Source organism: Panthera pardus, unplaced genomic scaffold, assembly GCF_024362965.1.
Source record: "Panthera pardus isolate Hobbes unplaced genomic scaffold, ASM2436296v1 HiC_scaffold_3, whole genome shotgun sequence".
Taxonomy (NCBI): Eukaryota; Metazoa; Chordata; class Mammalia; order Carnivora; family Felidae; genus Panthera; species Panthera pardus.
Window position 1 is genome coordinate 581583 of NW_026526876.1, and position 18440 is coordinate 600022.

At 44.9% G+C, this 18440-nt stretch overlaps 1 protein-coding gene across 1 annotated transcript in view; it reads right to left on the minus strand.

Annotated features, from left to right (window-relative positions):
• The window catches only part of TNFRSF13B (TNF receptor superfamily member 13B), a 36733-nt gene extending 25321 nt beyond the window's left edge, over positions 1-11412 (minus strand). The window contains exon 1 of the mRNA XM_019413233.2: positions 11309-11412. Coding sequence (XP_019268778.1) covers positions 11309-11366 — 58 coding nt within the window. The 5' untranslated portion in view covers positions 11367-11412. The remainder of the gene's footprint in view (positions 1-11308) is intronic.
• Between the last annotated feature and the right edge of the window lie 7028 nt (positions 11413-18440).

The window sequence follows — 18440 nt, forward strand, 5'->3', positions numbered from 1 at the left end:
AGGGTGGGGGGGAGGGGGAAAAATAGGGGCTGAGGGTTAAAGAGTACACCTATCATGATGAAAATAAAATAAAATGGAAAAAGAGAGAAAGATTAAAAAAAAAGAAATGAAAGTGGGGATATTACTACAGATTTTATAGATTATGAGAATGCTATGAACAATTATACATCCAACAAATTGGGTAACCTAGATAGACAAACTCCTAGAAACATACAGTCTATAAGAACTGACACACAAGGAAGGACTATCTGAACAGACCTATATATAACAAGTAAGGAGACTGAACCGGTAATCAGAAACCTCTCAATGAAAAGCCCATGATGAAAAGCCCAGATGGTGTCACCGGTGAATTTTACCAAACATTTAAGGAAGAATTAACATTAGTATTTCTCAGACTCTTCTACAAAATTGAAGAGGAGGGAATACTTCCTAACTCATTCTATGAGGTCAACATTACACTGATACCAAAGCCTAATAAAGACAACATAAGAAAAGAAAATTATAGACCAATATGCCTTATGAATATGGATGTAAAAATTCTCAGCAAAATATTAGCAAATAAATTCCAACAGCATATTAAAAGCATTCTACACCACAGCCAAGTGGGATTTATTCCTGGAATGCAATAATGGATCAATACATGAAAAGCAATCAATGCAACACACCACAGTAAAAGAATGGAAAGAAAACTGTATGTTCATCTCAATGGATGCAGACAAAGCATTTGTCAAAATTCAACATCTTTCCATGATTAAAAAAAAACACCCAGTAAAGTAGAAATAGAGGAGAATTTCCTCAATATGATAAAAACCATATATGAAAAAACTCACAGTTGACATCCTACCCAATGATGAAAGACTAAGAGCTTCTCTCCTAAGATCAGCAACAAGACAAGAAAGCCTACTTTTCCTCCATCAATTGAACATAGTACTGAAAGTTCTAGCCAGAGAAATTAGGCAAGAAAAAGAAATAAGGTATCCAAATTGGAAAGGAGAAAATAAAATTATCTCTGTTCACAGATGACATGATCTTACATGTCAAGTCCCTAAAAGTTACACACACACACACACACACACACACCTGTTAGAACTAATATTAAGTTGTAGGATACAAAACCAATGCACACACACACGCACACACAAATATATATATATATACATACACACACACACAAATATATATATACACGAATATATCTATATGCAAGTATATATATACATACACAAATACACACACACACACACACACACACACACACACACATATTTGCAACAAACAATCCTGAAAGGAAATTAAGAAAACAATTCCATTTACAAATGCGTAAAAAAAGAATAAAATATTTAGGAATAAATTTAACCACGGTGACAAAAAAAAAAGTATATCCTGAAAAACTACAAAACACTGCTGAAATTAAAGAAGCCTAAATAAAAGACATCCTATGTTCATGGACTGGAAGACTTAATGTTGTTCAAATGGCAATACTCCCCAAAGTGATCTACAGATTCATTACAGTCCTTAACAAAATCCCGGTGACTTTTTTACACAGATACAAGAATTCATCCTAAAACTTCATATGGAATTGCAAGGGGCCCCGAATAGGCCAAAGTAATTTTGAAGAATAAGAAGAGTTGGAGGATTACCTTCAAATGTATCAAAGACCTAAACTTCAGACTAAAACTATAAAACTTTTAGAGGAAAACCGGGTAACACCTTCACGCATTCCATCTGGTAATTCCACTTTTGATACAACACTTAGATATGTTGGGTTTCATCAAAATTAAAAACTTCTGTCCATCAAGACAGTAAAAACAAAAAGCTCACAGAATGGGAGCAAATATTTGCAAATAACATCTCTGATAAGGGATTAATAGGCAGAAGACATAAAAAACTCCTGAGACTCAACAGCCAAAACAGAAACAACTCAAGTCAAAACTGGGCGAAAGACTTGAGTTGACGTTTCCCCAAAGATGGCATCCAAATGGCCCATAAGCATATAAAAATACTCAACATCGCCAGTCATTGGAGAAATTTGAATCGAAACTACAGTGAGACACCACTTCATGCTCATTAGAATGGCTATTATCCAAAAAGTGAAAAATGAGTCTTGACAAGAATGTGGAGAAATTGGGACCCTCATGCATTGATTGCGGGAATGAAAAATGCTGCAACTATTATAGAAAACACTTTGACGTTTCCTCACAAAGTTACGTATAGAGCTACCATGTGACCCAGCAATTCCACTCCTAGATATACATCCAAAGGACCTGAAAGCAGCGATTCACATAGATACTTGTACACTAATGTTCACAGCAGCATTATGCACAATAGACCGAAAGTGGAAAGCCCGTGTTCATCGATAAATGAAGGGATAAATAAAAAGTGCTATATATATATTGGAATATTACTCAGTTATTAAAATGAGTAAAGTACGGACACATGCAGCAACACGGATGAACCTTGAAGACCTTATGGTAAGTGAAATAAACCAGCCACGAAAAGACAGCTACTGTCTGATTCTGCTTACACGAGGCACCTAGAATAGGCGAATTCATGGCGGCGGAAAGTAGACCAGGGGTTACCAGGGGCTGAGGGGAGGGGAAAGCTGGGATGATGAGAGATTTTGGATCTAGATAGTGGTGACTTGGTAAGCTGCTGGGGGATACACTCCATCCAATGTAGGGAGTAAGCCAAATGGTGACAAGTCGGGGAGAAACACAGGATCCATCTCAGCAAAGAGGTGCAGGTAGAAATTCTCAGAATGATGCCGAAGGAAATCTCGGGGGACAGCTGCCTGTAGGCCTGGAGGGAACACTGTCCCAGCTAAAATAAAAGAGGGAAGGAATGTCTCTGATGAACATTGAAATAATAGACAAGTGAGTATGTTTGACCAACTGACAGGCTGGGTTTGTCACAGAGCTGAGGATAAATCGCTGACACGTGCAGAGAGAACTCAGGCGCTGTCAACGCGAGGGAAATCATAGCACACGGATAGTTCAGCTGGGAACAAAATTCACAGCATCATAAACGTGTGAGCAACTGTCAGTGAATAACTCAAGGACTCTGACTTATGCTTCCCATACAAGAGTTTCCTCATCTGTGTGAGCGGGGACAGTCATTGGACCACTGTCAAGGAACAAAGGCAATACCAGGACTTAGGAGAGAGAGGAAGAAGAAAAGGGAGAACGATACCGTGGAGGGTTTTACATTTGGGGGCAAGCTGATTAGCTGGCAGTCTACCCTTGAGCACTGGGGTTGACCGGGGGGATCCAAAAGAATTTCCATTGTTGATGGAGTCTGGAAATCCTGAGGGCGTCAGAGTGGACAGATGCGCAGGCTGTCAGGAGTATGGTCGGCTGGTCCTGCCACATCTGCCACGGGGTCAGCCCCATTGCTGGCGCCAGAACTGCTCTCCGTCTCCATGGATCTAACTAAACACCGTGCTCTGGGAGACTGGGTGGAGGGGAGGTGGTGGGTACACAGAGGGTGATGTAAGAGTTGAGTTCTCGTCTTAGAAAGCAGGAAATTAATGCACAATGTCTAAAATCGAAAAGTCAATAACTAGCAGTGTGTGCATATCATATTCTGGACATTCAGGTAGCAATGGCTGGAAACCACTGGACTATATATCCCGGGTCCAGCACTTCCTAGCTGTGTGACCTTGGGCAGAACTTTGCCTCCTTGAAACGCAGTGTCCTCATCTGTAAAATGGGGATGTTATTGCTGACTTCATAAGGCCATTGTGGTTATTACATGCATGGCAGGTGCTTTGCCTGGTATGGTACTGTGCAATTAGTAAAAGGTTAACCCCCTGAGCTATTGCCCTTATTAACATTGCCACTCCTTGCACTATGGAGTATTGTACTGGCCAAGGCCTGGACCTGGGTCAAGGGAAAATTAAAAGGGCCAGTTCCTGCCACAAGGACCCAAGACAACCCTGTGTCTTTCTCCATGGTGGGGAGAGGGTCCTGTCCCCATGAGAAAGAAGCAAGATGGATAAAAGCCTCAGCAACTCCTTCTCGTTCTTTGGAATTTTGCCAAGAAAATCTGTCAATGTGACTTGAAAAGAAGGGACCAAAAAAAGCTTCAAGACAGGAGGAATTTCTCACCAATCTTTGAGTAAACACATGAGCTGGGGGCTTTGAACTAGGCTGTCAGTGGGGCGGGGGGGGGGGGGGCGCGGGGAGGGGTCAGAAGGAGATTCCAACATGAAGAGATGGGGTGTGTGCCCCGGAGGAGGTCACAGCCTGACACCTGGGGCACATGTGGGAGAACTGGCAATGACCACTTAGAAGCCTGCTTTTATTCCCGTGAAGAAGGGAGAGGAGGGAGAGAGGAGGGGGAGGGGAGGAGGCAAAGAAGGAAATGAGAAGGTGGCTTTTCATTTCGGTTTGTTGTACGTGATTTCTTACCAGGCTCTTCTGAGGTATTGAAAATAGCTCTGAGACTAACCCCTGGGAGCTCCCACCTGCACCCAAAACTACCTTTCAGAGATTGTCAGGGTGGTGAGCCCACCATCCCCACGCTGGATCTAAGTCAGAACTAAACTGAGTCCCGGGAGTACTAGTCAAGTCACTTTCTCAGTTTTGTGCTTATAGGGAATTTGTTTTTTTAAAGCAGTTTTCGCGCCCAGCACAAGGCCCAACATGGAGCCTGAACTCATGACCCTGAGATCAAGATCAAGACCTGAGGTGAGAGCAAGAGTCGGACGCCTAACCGACTGAGCCACCCAGGGGCCCCTCTCGTGTTTGTAGAAAGGGGGCGACCATTTCTACCCATTGTAGTTTTTGTCTCCTGTTAGCTCATTTTGAAAATCGATTTGCCACAGTTCAGTGGCAGAACATGCGTGAGAGAGCAAAGGGGTCTGTGGTGGGGAAAGCACAGTTATGCCTCGTGTCATTACCGATCACCTTGGGAAAGGGCACAAAACCTCGGTTTTCGTTATCTGCAAAATGGACGTTCCAGGCTTCCCTCTGCAGAGAAGTTTCCCTCAAGGACGTGTACGTGACATGCGTATAACTGGCCAGAGATGAAGCTGCCAAGTGGCAGTTATTAGTCTGATATAAGTGGCAAAAAATATAATGGATTAATTGTAGTCACAATTAAAATCATCTTACGGTAATATAAAACCATATAATCATAATGATAGAGAATTATTATGACATTATTATTATTAATAATAATAGTATCATCAAATTAGCACTCCAGGCCTGGGAACTGCTCCCACAACCTCAACCTGTGGCTTAAGCGCCATAATTTTCTAAAAACACTTGCCCCCATAGCTGCCTCGCCCCCTTGCCTCTCCTCTGAGCTCTTACATGTGCCCCCCTGGATGACCGTGTGGCCTGAGCATGCCTTCCTGGTGATGGTTCTTGTTTTGTAATTTGACCTTTGGGAGTCACCATTCTGTCTCCCGACACTCTCATTCATCTCTGTATCCGGTGCCTTCCATAATAGCAGGACACAGTAGTCCTTGATAAATGACCTTGTCCATCATTGTCCCCAGTAAAGACTTGTGGAATGAAAAGCCGTCTCCATTTTTGCACTGTGTTATAGACAGCTGGATTGGGGCAATATTTAAGTTTTATTCTGCCCCCTCCCCCGCCTGCATTTCTGTCATTCAAGTAGGACTCAGGGTAAAGGTGTCTTGGCAGAGGGAGAGGAGAAAAAAATGCTGGCTTTTGCTTTCAAAACTTAGGGGAGGATATTCTTGACAGAAACAAAGTAACTGAGCCAGAGGGGCGCCTGGGTGGCTCAGTCGGTTAAGCGTCCGACTTCAGCTCAGGTCATGATCCCACGGTTGGTGGGTTCGAGCCCTGTGTCAGGCTCTGTGCTGGCAGCTCAGAGCCTGGAACCTGGTTCGGATTCTGTGCTGCCCCTCCCTCTCTCTCTGCCCCTCCCCCGCTAGCACTCTGTCTCTCTCTCTGTCAAAAAATAAGTAAACATTATGGGGCGCCTGGGTGGCCCAGTCAGTTAAGTGCCCAACTTTGGCTCAGGTCATGATCTCACGGTTTGAGTTCAAGCCCCATGTCCAGCTCTGTTCTGACAGCTCAGAGCCTGTAGCCTGCTTTGGATTCTGTGTCTCCCTCTCTCTCTCTGCCCCTCCCCTGCTCACACTCTGTCTCTGTCTCTCAAAAATGAATAAACCTAAATAAATAAATAAATAAACAGACATCAAAACAATTTTTTTTTTTTAAATAACTGGGCCAGAAACTAGCACAGGAAATAATTTCCCCTCTATTAAAAAAATAACCCAGGGGCGCCTGGGTGGCGCAGCCGGTTAAGCGTCCAACTTCAGCCAGGTCACGATCTCGCGGTCTGTGGGTTCGAGCCCCGCGTCAGGCTCTGGGCTGATGGCTCGGAGCCTGGAGCCTGTTTCCGATTCTGTGTCTCCCTCTCTCTCTGCCCCTCCCCCGTTCATGCTCTGTCTCTCTCTGTCCCAAAAAAAAAAAAAAAAAAATAGCCCAAAGATTTAAATGTGGAAAACAATAAGATTATTAAAATTCTAAAGAAAAAAATGACCTGATATTTCTTTATAACCTTAGAATATGAAAGACTTTTTTAACTATGACACCATATCCAAAATCTGTAAAAGGACTGATAAAATAGACTACACAGAACAAGCAAACAAAAAATCACCAAACATGGCCAAAAACACCTCAAGGAAAGTCCAAAGGCAAATGAAAAATGGAAACAAAACACTTGCATCTCTTATCTATAAACAGAAAGGAAAAGGCCAGCTACCCAATAGAAAATTGGGCAAACACAATGAACAGGCAGTTCACAGACAGGGGAAAACATCATAAAGATGTTTGGTCTCATTCCTAATAGACAGATAAATTCAAACTATGCTGATTCTATCTTTCCTTAATAGACTTAAAAATCCAGGAGCTTAATTGCACCTTCTATTGGCAGGGCCATAAGGAAACTGGCACTCTCATTCACCATGGAAAGAGAGGAAACAGGGATAACCCTCGTGGAGGGCAATTTGACAACATTTGTCAAAATTACTGATGTATTTACCACTGATATAGTGATCAAACTCTGATTTATCTCAAAGTGTGAGATAATACAGCGATGTTCGTAATAGCAGAATATTGGGGAAAAACCAACTGCCCATCAATAAGGGAGTGAATGAGTAAATTATAATATTCTTATATACTGGACTATGCACCTATAAAAAAGAATGAGGAAGCTCTTTATATATTACTATGAAAGAACTCCAAGATATATTATGTGGAAAAACAAAAATAAAAATAAACAGGGTTTCTTTCTTTCTTTCTTTCTTTCTTTCTTCCTTCCTTCCTTCTTTCTTTCTTCTGTCCTTCCTTCCTTCCTTCCCTCCTTCCTTCCTTCCTTCTTTCTTTATTTTTGCAAAAAGGGGGGAAGTTCAAATCTATAAGAGTTGGTATATATGTAACGAAACACCGCAAAGAAACGTAAGAAACAAAAAAATGGTGTTTTAAATACAATTTTTAGAAATAAATTTAACAAAAAAGTGTAAAACTTGTACACTGAAAACTACAAAACATTGTTGAAAGAAGAATTTCAAGACCTAAATAAATGGAGAGACAGCCTATGTTCATGGATTGAAAGACTTAATATTGTTAAGATGGCAATATTCCCCAAATTATTCTACAGATTCAATGAAATCCTAATAAAAATACCAACTGGCTTTTCCGCAGAATTTGACAGCTGATCCTAAAATCTTATGGAAATGCAAAGGACCCAGAAGAGCCAAAACAATCCTGAAAAAGAAAAACATAGCTGGGAGACTCACACTTTTCAATTTCAAAAACTTACTACAAAGCAATAGTAAATAAGACAGTGTGATACTGGCATAAAGATAAGCATAGACCAATGGAATAGAATTGAGAGTCCACAAATAAAGCTTAGCATTTATGTTCAGTTGATAAGGGTACCAAGGCAATTCAATGGGAGAAAGGATAATCTTCTCAACAAATAGTGCTGAGACAACAGGATAGCCATGTGTAAGAGAACAAATTTCGACGCCTACCTCACACCACACACAAAAATTAACTCACAGTGGATCATAGATCTAAATGTAAGAGCTAAAACGACAAGCTTAGAAGAAAACAGGAGTGAATCTTCATTATTTGGGGTTAGGCAATGACACAAAATGCATAAATGACTATAGAGAAGATGAAGAGATTAAACTTCATGAAAATCAAACACATTTGGGTTTCACAAAATACCATCAAGAAAATAAAAGGGGGGGTGCTTGGGTGGCTCAGTTGGTTAAGTGTCTGATTCTTGATTTGGGCTCAGGTAGTGATCTCACAGTTTGTGAAATCGAGCCTCACTTGGGATTCTCTCTCTCCCTCTCTCTCTGCCTCTCTCTCTCTCTCTCTCTCAAAATAAATGAAATAATTAGAAAAAAAAAGAAAAGAAAGAAAAGAAAAGGACAGTCCACAGACGTGGAGGAAACATTTGCAAATCATATATTTGTTAAGGGATCCAGAATATATAAAGAATGCTTACAACTGAACAATGAAGAAACATCTCAATTTAAAAATGGGTTAAGGAGTTAGACATTTTTCCAAAAATACATCTGAATCAGCACAGGAAAAGGCGCCCAACATCATTTGTCAATTAGGGAAATGCAAATCAACGTGACACTGAGATACCTACTAAGATAGTTATAATGAAAAGATGGAAAATGACAAGTGTTGGTGAGGATGTGGAGAATTTGAAGCAAGATGATCAGATGGTCATCTACTGTGGGAAACAATCTGGTAGTTTCTCAAAATGTTCAACACAGAATTGCCACAAGATGCTGCGATCGCACTTCCAAGAAAAATGAAAATATATGTCACCCCAAATACTTGAACACGAAAGTTCACGGCAGCATTATTCATAATAGCCAAACAGCAGAAACGGCCCAAATGTCCACCACACGACGAATGGATAAACAAAACGTGGCATATCCGTTAAACGGAATATAATTTGGCCATAAATAAAGAGGAACAAAGTGCTGACATGTGCCACAACATGAATGAACCTTAAAAACATCATGCTAAGAAGAAGCAGCCAGTTGCAAAGCACCACATTCAATTTTTATAAAATGGCCCACGGTAGGCAAATTGGTAGAGACAGAAAGTTGCAAAACCACGTTCAATTTTTATAAAGTGGTCCAAATTAGGCAAATGGATAGAGACAGAAAGTAAATCAGTGGTAAGCCTAAGGCTGGGGGCGTGGAGGGACTGAGGGGTGGGGAGTGGTGAAAATGTTCTAAAATTAGATTATAGTGATGATTGCACAAGTCTGTAACTATAATAAATAACATTGACTTGTACACTTTAAATGGGTAAACTTTCAGGCATGTAAATTATATGTCGGTAAGGCTGTTTATTCCAGGGGAGGCAGGAACTGGGCAGATGGGGGACAGGGAGGGAAGAAGACTTCATATTATATACCTTTTTATACTGTCTGGGCTTGCAAAGCGTGACCACTACCTACTCAAAAAGCCAATTTTTTAAAAAGTTTACTTATTTATTTTGAGAGAGAGAGAGAGAGAGAGAGGAGGGGGGAAAGGCAGAGAGAGAGAATCCCAAGCAGGCTCTGTGCAGAGCTGAGAGCACAGAGCCCCACGCACGGCTTGAACTCACAAACCGTGAGATCATGACCTGAGCCGAAATCAAGAGTCGGCTGCTTAACCAACTGAGCCACCCAGGCGCCCCTCAACAAGCAAATTTAAAACGCCAAAGAATCACACAAAATTAAAAAGAGACCTCTGACCCTTCCCTCATTTGGGGACAGGAGAGGGAGGGTGCTAACCCACTGTGGAGGGATGGCTGGGTGGGCGTTGGGTTAGATTGGACAGGGCAGCCCTAGAGAGCTTCTAAGACTCATTCATGGTCTGGAAGCCAGCAAGCTGTGGAGACTGATGGGGACATAGTTGGCAGATGGTTGACAACCAGCAGACCAGAGGGTGCCGTGGCTGCTCCCCACTCCCCAACCTCCACCTTGACCTACATAAAATCCCAGAACCATCATCCAGCCCCAAAGGAGGGCAGGAAAACCCCAGGACCGACACAGGCTGGGCAGAATAGAAGCCTGCGAAAGAAATTGCACAGCCCTTCTCGGAACCTTTGCTTGTGACTCCTCAAGAGGGCTTCTGGAGGGTTCGGAGCCCTTGTGAGGTTTTGAGGGACATCTGGCGGGGCAGAGACTCTTCTTCATTGTGCAGCTGGGGAAACAGAGTCTGGAGAGGTGAAGGGCCCGTCCAAGGTCACATGGTGAGTCCGTGAACATGGGGAGCCAGAACCCCTGACTGCAGGCCGGTACCGATTCTGCTGTGCCAGGCAGCCTCGCTCAGCACTGGGTCACGGTTCTGACCGATTCTCAGCCCGTGGTCCTGGAGGCCCCGGCACTTTCACCCTGTGTCAAGGTGGGCGTCCTCACCTGTTCCGGCTATCTCAGAAATTTTATACATTTGAGCCCTTCGCTGGGGACATGTCTGGGGACATGGTCACTGGATGCAAAAAGGAATCAGAGAAAAGATAGACTCCTTGCCTGACGTGTGGGGGACAGAGCAGCAGCGTGGGTCCCATCGTCTCCAGCAACCTATGCTTCCTGCTCTGTCACTTTGAACGAACCTTTAAAACCCTGATAAAAATTCTACAGGGCATACGATCCAGGTTCTTCAATAAATAAACAGCAGGGGGAATAAATGAGACCAGATGGGAATTGCTCTAGATTAACACATACAATCAAAGGTAGAATGTGGTCTGGGCTCAGATCCTGATTTGAACAAACCGACTGGAAAAGACATTGATCAGACAATTGGGAAACCTCAACCCTGATCGGCTATTTGGTCCTAGTACTAGGGGGTCAGAATTTTCAGAATTTTCAGAATTGGTCAGGCCGTGATGGTTAGTTTTCTGGGTGTTGTTTTCTGAAAAAGTTTTTAAGAGATGGCTGCTGAGGCATCCACACATCAAAGAATACAATGTTTGTTATTAGCTTTAAGATGATCCAGTGGGGCTGGAGGGGGAAAATGGCGGGCGTAGACGATCTAAGGCTGGCCATACGTTGATAATTGTTAAAGTCAGGGGATGGATGCAGAAGGTGCATACCTACCCCCAGCCTCCCAGCTCCTCTCCCGGCGTGCAAGCTGCAAACCCCCAGAGCCCCCAGACTTGGGGTGGCCCCCAGACAAGCCCGAGCTTGTCCATCTGCCGTGGGTGCTACTCGCGCCGAACCCCACCGAACCCATGCGGGGCGCCCCTGGCCAAGCCCTCCTTGCCCCCACTGCCCCCCCCACCCGGCCACCTCCCCGGCTACTCACACCACTCCGGGCCCGCCCGGGTCCGGCCACCTCGCCTGCTCCGGCCCAAGCCACTCATTACTCAGGACGTTTATTATTAGCCTTAGATTTGATTAGTGCCTGAGCTGCACTTCCTGGGTTTTCCCCCCAACCTGTAGGATGTAAATCAGCGGCACCCCCTCCCGCCCCTGCACCTGCGTGGTAGGAGCCGAGGCGGGTGGCCTGGGCGTGCTTCAGGAGTCCCCAACGGTGCTGTCTGTGGAGCCTCCCCTGCATGCTGCCCGGCAGGGCCCGCAGAGCAGGGGGGGCTGGTCTGGCCTTGAGATGAGGTATAGACTCTGGTATGACCCCCATCTGGCCCTGACCCCGCACTTGGACCTGGTTTCCTGCCCCCTGGCACACACCCCAGGCTGCACCCAGGACGAACCAGCTCTCCAGCCTCAGGCCCTTCCCCCTTCCTTGACGACCATTTCCTATTTCATTGCGGGGTCATCTCTTGTTTGGTCCTCAGGCTCCACTGAGGGGCCAACTCCTCCGGGAAGCCATCCCTGATTTCTCTGTGCTTCCTAAGCCCTATCCTTACCCGTATCAAAGCACTCAACAGGCTGACACTAGAGCAGGACAGCCTGGGTTTGAATCTCAGCCCGGCCACTTACCAGCAGGAAGCCTTGGAGACAATTCACTTAACTTCTCTGTGCCTCCATTTTCTCTCCTCATAAGTGGGTATAACAACAGTTCCTGGCTCACGGGTTGTTGGGAGAATGGAAGGGGCACAGTTAAATTCTTAGGGCAAGTTCTCAGCATGTAGCAAGTTCTCAAGAAACAATATGGAGGATTAGCACCGTAGCCCTCATCACACTCTTGTGACTTGATTTCCATGGCTTCCCAACTCCCTCCATGGGATTAAGACTGGAGTGAGACAAATTTAGGAGCCCATGGCATCTAGGAAGGAAGTTTGAGGGATGGGAAGGAATCAGGCAGGTGGAGGGGAAGCAGGAGGGCATCCAGGAAGCAGTTAGGACAGGAGCGAGGGCAGAAGGGAGGAAAGCGAAAGGCTGATTTGGATGAACCTGACCTGAGACAACAGCAGAGGACATACAAATGATTGGTAAGCCTAAAAAGTGCTCGGGCTCAAAAATCAGAGAAACACAACCTCAACAATGAAGAAGGAATTTTCATCCGTCAGGTTGGCAAAATCTGAAACTTTGATAATGCCGAGAACTAGAGGTGATCTAGGGAAATGTGACCTCACGCCCTGCTGGAGGGAGGGGGTTGGTACTACCATTTTGGAGGGCAATCTGCCAGGACCAATGAAAACGCACAGCCTACACCCAACCCACAACCCAGAAATTCTCCGCCATGTGCCGCAGGTGCACAGCGCTGTTCGCGGAAGCCTAGCTAATACTAGGGAGCATCTGGAAACAACATAAATGTCCAACCCACAGAGCATGGCCGGATAAAGTGAGGTTCACAGGTCGTAACCAGGGATATTATAATGGAGATATTCATAGATCTAGAGGAGACAGATCTGTAGGCAGTGATGTGGAGTGATGGTCAAGACAAATCACTGAGTGAAAAACAAAAAAAAAAAAAAAAAAAGGAGTTTGTAGCCTGATACCTACGGTAAGATACCTTTTTGTGAAGCAGAGTCATGAATCGCATTCTCCATGGCCCCCTACACATGGGGGCATGATGACGATGGTTGCCTCAGGGTAGAACAGGGTAGAACAAGAGGGGACGAGGTTTGGGGGTGATGGTCAAAGGTGACTTTAGTCCTATTTGTAACGCTTTAATTTTTACACAGAGAAGATACTTACGTATTACTTGTGTCAGTGAAAAGTAACAAAGCTGCGGGGTGGGGTTGGGAGCCAGAGACAGTCACAGACACTGTTGCCAGGAACTTTCTGCCTGATGAAAGCCCAGAGTCAATGTTGGCTGCCCTCAGTGGGTCTCCTCCTTACCTTCTTACCCAGAGCTGGGGCTCTCACCGCCTCACAAAGCAGCTGGCTCCCGGGGGGTTAGTTCTGACCGTTAAAAAGCGGTCTCTGTCTATCGAGCAGACTGCCTTCCAGAAACAGACTCGCTAGACTGATTGCTATTTTCTGCAGCCACAACACATTGCCTTGCTCAATGAGATAGCACTTTGGAGTTAGAAAGCAGGCATGGGTTAGGCAGAAAATGAAAATCAAATACAATCCAATCTGATTTGTAGGGTGGCCAGGAACAGAACGGTAGAGTTTCCCAAAGTCTCATTGCTGATCGAAGCTGGTTAGCGCTGTCGCTCAAACACCTTTTACAGATAATGGATTTTATTTGCGTTCTATTTTCTTTCATCAGAAGTGTAATTTACATGAAGTGAAATGCATGAATTTTGAGTGTACAGGTCAATGAATGCTTACTATATGCGTGCCCAGACAACGCTACCCAGATCAGGACTTTGGACATTTGGAGCCCCCCAGAAGGCCCCCTCACTGCCCCTTCGGGAAGTCACCCCACCACCGCAGAATAGCCATCATCCTGACTTCTGTCCCCATAGATTCATTTTGCTTGTTCCTGAACTTCGTATAAACAGGAACATACAGGGGAGGGGGAGGGGGGAAAAAGTTACATACAGGGGAGAGGGAGGGAGGCAAACCATAAGAGACTCTTAAATACTGAGAACAAACTGAGGGTTGATGGGGGATGGGGGAGAGGGGAAAATGGGTGACGGGCACTGAGGAGGACACTTGTTGGGATGAGCACTGGGTGTTGTATGGAAACCAATCTGACAATAAATTATGTTTAAAAAAAGTAAACAGGAACATACAGAGGGGATTATCCACAACTTTCTTCTGACTTCTTTTGGTTGGTGTCAGATTTTGTTAAGCCAGACAGAGCAAAGCTATGGGACATTTTTGGAAGGAGTTGTCCAACCTCCAAGGGCCTCATTTTCTCCTGATCTAATGGATGAATGTGAAGCTGAACAGCACAGACCAAAGCTCATGTGACCCCTCCCCACCAGTGCCACACAATTGTTAACAATTATTATTATTGCTGCCTCTGAGCTCAGATTTCACGACCCATGAAAATAGAGTCCCCTCCTCCCTGGGCTCCCTCAGAACAGGTGCTGGAGACTTCTGAGCCTCATTCTGAAACCAGCCCTCTCCGAGCTGTCTCCCGGGGCGGGCGGGGGACGCAAGATTCTAATTTTAAGCTCCACACTTAAGGGGACAGAAGAGTTCTGGAACCCAGGGTAAAGATCCCTTGTATACGTCCAGGTTTGGGAGCTGATTCATTCAAATATGTGGACCTAAACAGTTAAAATGAGCACACGGTAAAGAAAAATTCACACGGTGTGAAAGGGAATATAGTGACAAAAAAGAAACTTCTCTCATATCTAGATACTCTAGTCGGCCCTTTCCCTGCTTGGAGGCAGCAACTGTGACCAGATCTGGTTCACACAGGCTTCCGCAAAGCCCTGGCATTTACACACATGTATGTGTCGATGGATGATAGATTTCGCCTCAGCCCTCCCACCCAACATACATTTTTTTTTACACAATTGCTGGTCTATACAGATTAAACACACTGTAAACATGACCTTTTTTCACTTGATATATCCTATCAATCAATTCTTACCTTTTTAAACAATCTCTTAAAATGCTCATTGGAAATAACAACAGTGAGCATTTATGTGGCACTTACCATGTTGCAGGCACTATTCTAAACCCTTTATATATATGTTCATTTAACATATATTTTGTCTTTGTGTCTCATAGACTGGATTGAATTCCCTAAGTGGATTACTTGGTCAGAGGAAAGGTTGTCACGTTGACTGATATTTTCCAATGAGACTGTTCCCCTCTACACGAGGGCGTTGGTGGTATTTTGGACCTGAGAACGTTTTGCCCAAGCTAGGTGTTCTGGTCTCTCTGACGCAGCGAGGGTTTGTCTTATCCACAGCCTGCTGTCTGCCAACCCCCCTCCCCCGGTCCCTCTGAGGCCGTACTCTTGAACCTTCTCTGAGAGAGTCCTAGAGGTAAGACAAAAGCAAGAGTGTCCCAAAAAGGACATTTCTTAGAAATGCAGTGAAAGCCCTGATTTTCATGATTGCAATTTACATATACGACTCAGATGTGAATTTCCTGTATTGCTAATGTACCTATTCCCTCGATTTGTGCTAATTTCTCAGAAATGCTAAATACCTTTAGCAAAACCTGCTTCAAAGGAGCAAAGAGCAGTTTCTACAGGAAGAGCCCCAGCTTTGGTGGGAAGACTTAGTTTCTCTTTCCATTTAAAAAAATTTTCCCTCAAAATTTTTATGGTGAAAAATTCAAAACTCAGAGAAGAGGGAAAAGTAACGTAGAAGGGATACCCACAGACCGTCTTGCAAGGCTTAACCAGTGTTCACATGGGTGTCCTACTATCTACTTTCCCGTGGGGACATCTGAAAGCTTTGCAGACTGTGACATTCACTCCTCAATGCTTCAGCGGACATCTCCCAAGACGGGGACGTTCTCTCCCATAGACTTACCATTTCCACACCTAAGAAAATCAGCAGTAATTCAAGACACCACCCAATATCTAGTCCATATTCAAATTTCACCTGCTGTCCTACAAAGCCTTTTTTTGGCTGCCTCCATTTTTGTTTTTTGTTTTGTTGTTTTGTTTTTTTTTTTTAAAGAAACCTCTACAGTGCCATTTATTTATTTATTTTATTTTTATTTATTTATTTTTTAAAGTTTATTCATTTGTTATTTCAGAGAGAGCACAAGTGGGAGATGGGCAGAGAGAGAGGGAGACATAGAATCAGAAGAAGGCTCCGGGCTCTGAGCTGTCAGCACAGAGCCCGACGTGGGGCTCGAACTCATGGACTGCGAGATCATGACCTGAACTGAAGTTGGATGCTTAACCAACTGAACCACCCAGGCACCCCTATTTTTTTTTATTATGTTTTTAATGTTTTATTTATTTTTGAGAGATGGAGACAGAGAGACAGAGTGCAATCGGGGGAGGCGGAGATAGAGAGGCAGACCCAGAATCCGAAGCAGGCTCCAGGCTCCGAGCTGTCAGCACAGAGCCCGATGCGGGGCTCAAACCCACAAACTGTGAGATCGTGACCCGAGCTGAAGACACTTAACTGTCTGAGCCACCCAGGCGCCCCTTGGCAGCCTCTTTTGAATCAAAATCCCGTCAAGGGTCAACTATGGGATTTGGCGGTTGTGTCTCTTTATAGCCAGTTTTGGGGTGTAGAACAGTCCCCTCCCTTTTGCTCTTTCTTCTTTCTTTCTTTTTTTAATCTTCTTTTCCTTTCATTTGTTTGTCTGGCATGGACTCACCCTCTCTCTTATAGAACGTCCCACATGTGCCTCTCTGACTGCTTCCTCGGCTGTGGTTTAACAGTTTCCTCTATCCTGTGTGACTTCCTGAAAGCAGAATGCTAGGGCTGGGCACTCTCTAGGATTTGGGGGAGAAGCCCTCCCAGGGGGTGGCGTGTTCTTCCTATTGAATCTCATCGAATGGTACGTGGGGCCAACTGTCCCCCACGTGGCGAGGCCGGATTGGATCACCTGTTAAGGTGGCGACACGAAACGCCCCCTGCCCCCTCCACAATTAGTGTCCCCTGCAGGTGGCACTTTGGCACCTTCCACATCCTGGTCCCCAACCACCATTCGCTGAGGGTCGTCATCTGAAACAAGCCTAGCACTTAAAATACGGTGGCTCTCTAAAGCTATCATTCCTTCCACATTTCTTAGCCGGTGTTTTCTGTGACGGGCTTCCTTTTCATTTCTCTTGTTGAAAAGAATACACAGGACATAACCGTGAGTAAGATAACAAAACCCATATTTTCGCCACCCAGAGTTATGTGTGAGCCGGTTGGCATGTTCACTTCCAAATGTTTCTTTTAAGAAAGAAAACATTACGACTCTGAAATCTCCCCGGCCCCCTCCCCCTCCCCCCACCCCTCCCTTCCCCCGCTGGAACCATCGTAAGGAGGGCTTCATCTTCCGGGCTTCTTTTTATGCCTTTATGAGTATGCGTTTATCTGTGAATGATACAGTGTATGTCACTATTTATGGTATTCTGCGTAGGCCATTATGCATTTTCCTACTTTCTCCCGACATTGTGGAGATCGACTCGTATTAATTCACACAGAGCTAGTTCGTTCCTTTTCACTGCTGCCTAGTATTCTCATTTAGTCTTCTGTCCCTGCCTTGTTGAGAAACATTTACGTTGTTTCCGATTCCTTGCTGTATGAATTGTGCCATCCTGGGCAGGCCTGTGCATGCTTCTTTGTGCAAACGTGAAAGTCTCTCCAGTGGGGACGTTCTCAAACAGGACCTCTGAATTGTGGGGCGTGCACCTTCCCGACTTTAGCAGCTGTTGCCAAACTGGCCACACTGAGATTCATTCCCACTGGCAGGGTATCCCTATCCCATCCCCGCAGCTCTGATCTACATAGGGCGGCCTCAGACTGTTTCATGTGGTATCAGATGTTCTGGCAATCTAATGGGTGCGCATTGGCATCTTGTTGCTTTAATTTGCATTTCCTGATGGCCAGCAAGTCTGTGCACCGATGTTTATTGGCCTCTGGGCCACCTGAAGGCTTGCAGTTACTCACTGGGAAGGAAGGAACGTGACCAGAGGCAGGGGGCGGGGGGTGGGGGGGCGGGGAGGGGGGGATGCACTACTATTCACTCTCGTGGAGACATCTGGTGCCTCTGAAGCCCACCCTAAGCCAGTGAGGTGCCATATCAGCTAACAGGTGGATATCACGGAGGGAATGCAATTATTCTCGATTCATAATGTCCCTGTATTTGTGTTAATAATACTTGTCACCGATTATTGGCTTACCATGCACAAGGCAATTTATAGATTTTATTTAGTTGTCTCAGAAACCAATTTATTATTATTCCTATTTTACTGAAGAGGAGACTGAGGGTCAGGGAGGTACGGTGACTTGCCTAAGGTCATAGAGCTGGTAAGCGGGCTACCCGCAGCGCCCAAACCTTTCCCTCTGGACAGCATCGCCTCTCCATACTCCTCCCACATGCCCAGACGGTTCCCGGAGAGAAGAAAAGATGACTTCTTACCAAAAGAAGAAGTGGGGTTCTGGTTGTCCCGCCCCTCCCCTTGGCTATGAGCAGAGAAATTTTTTGTTAACCAAAAAGTG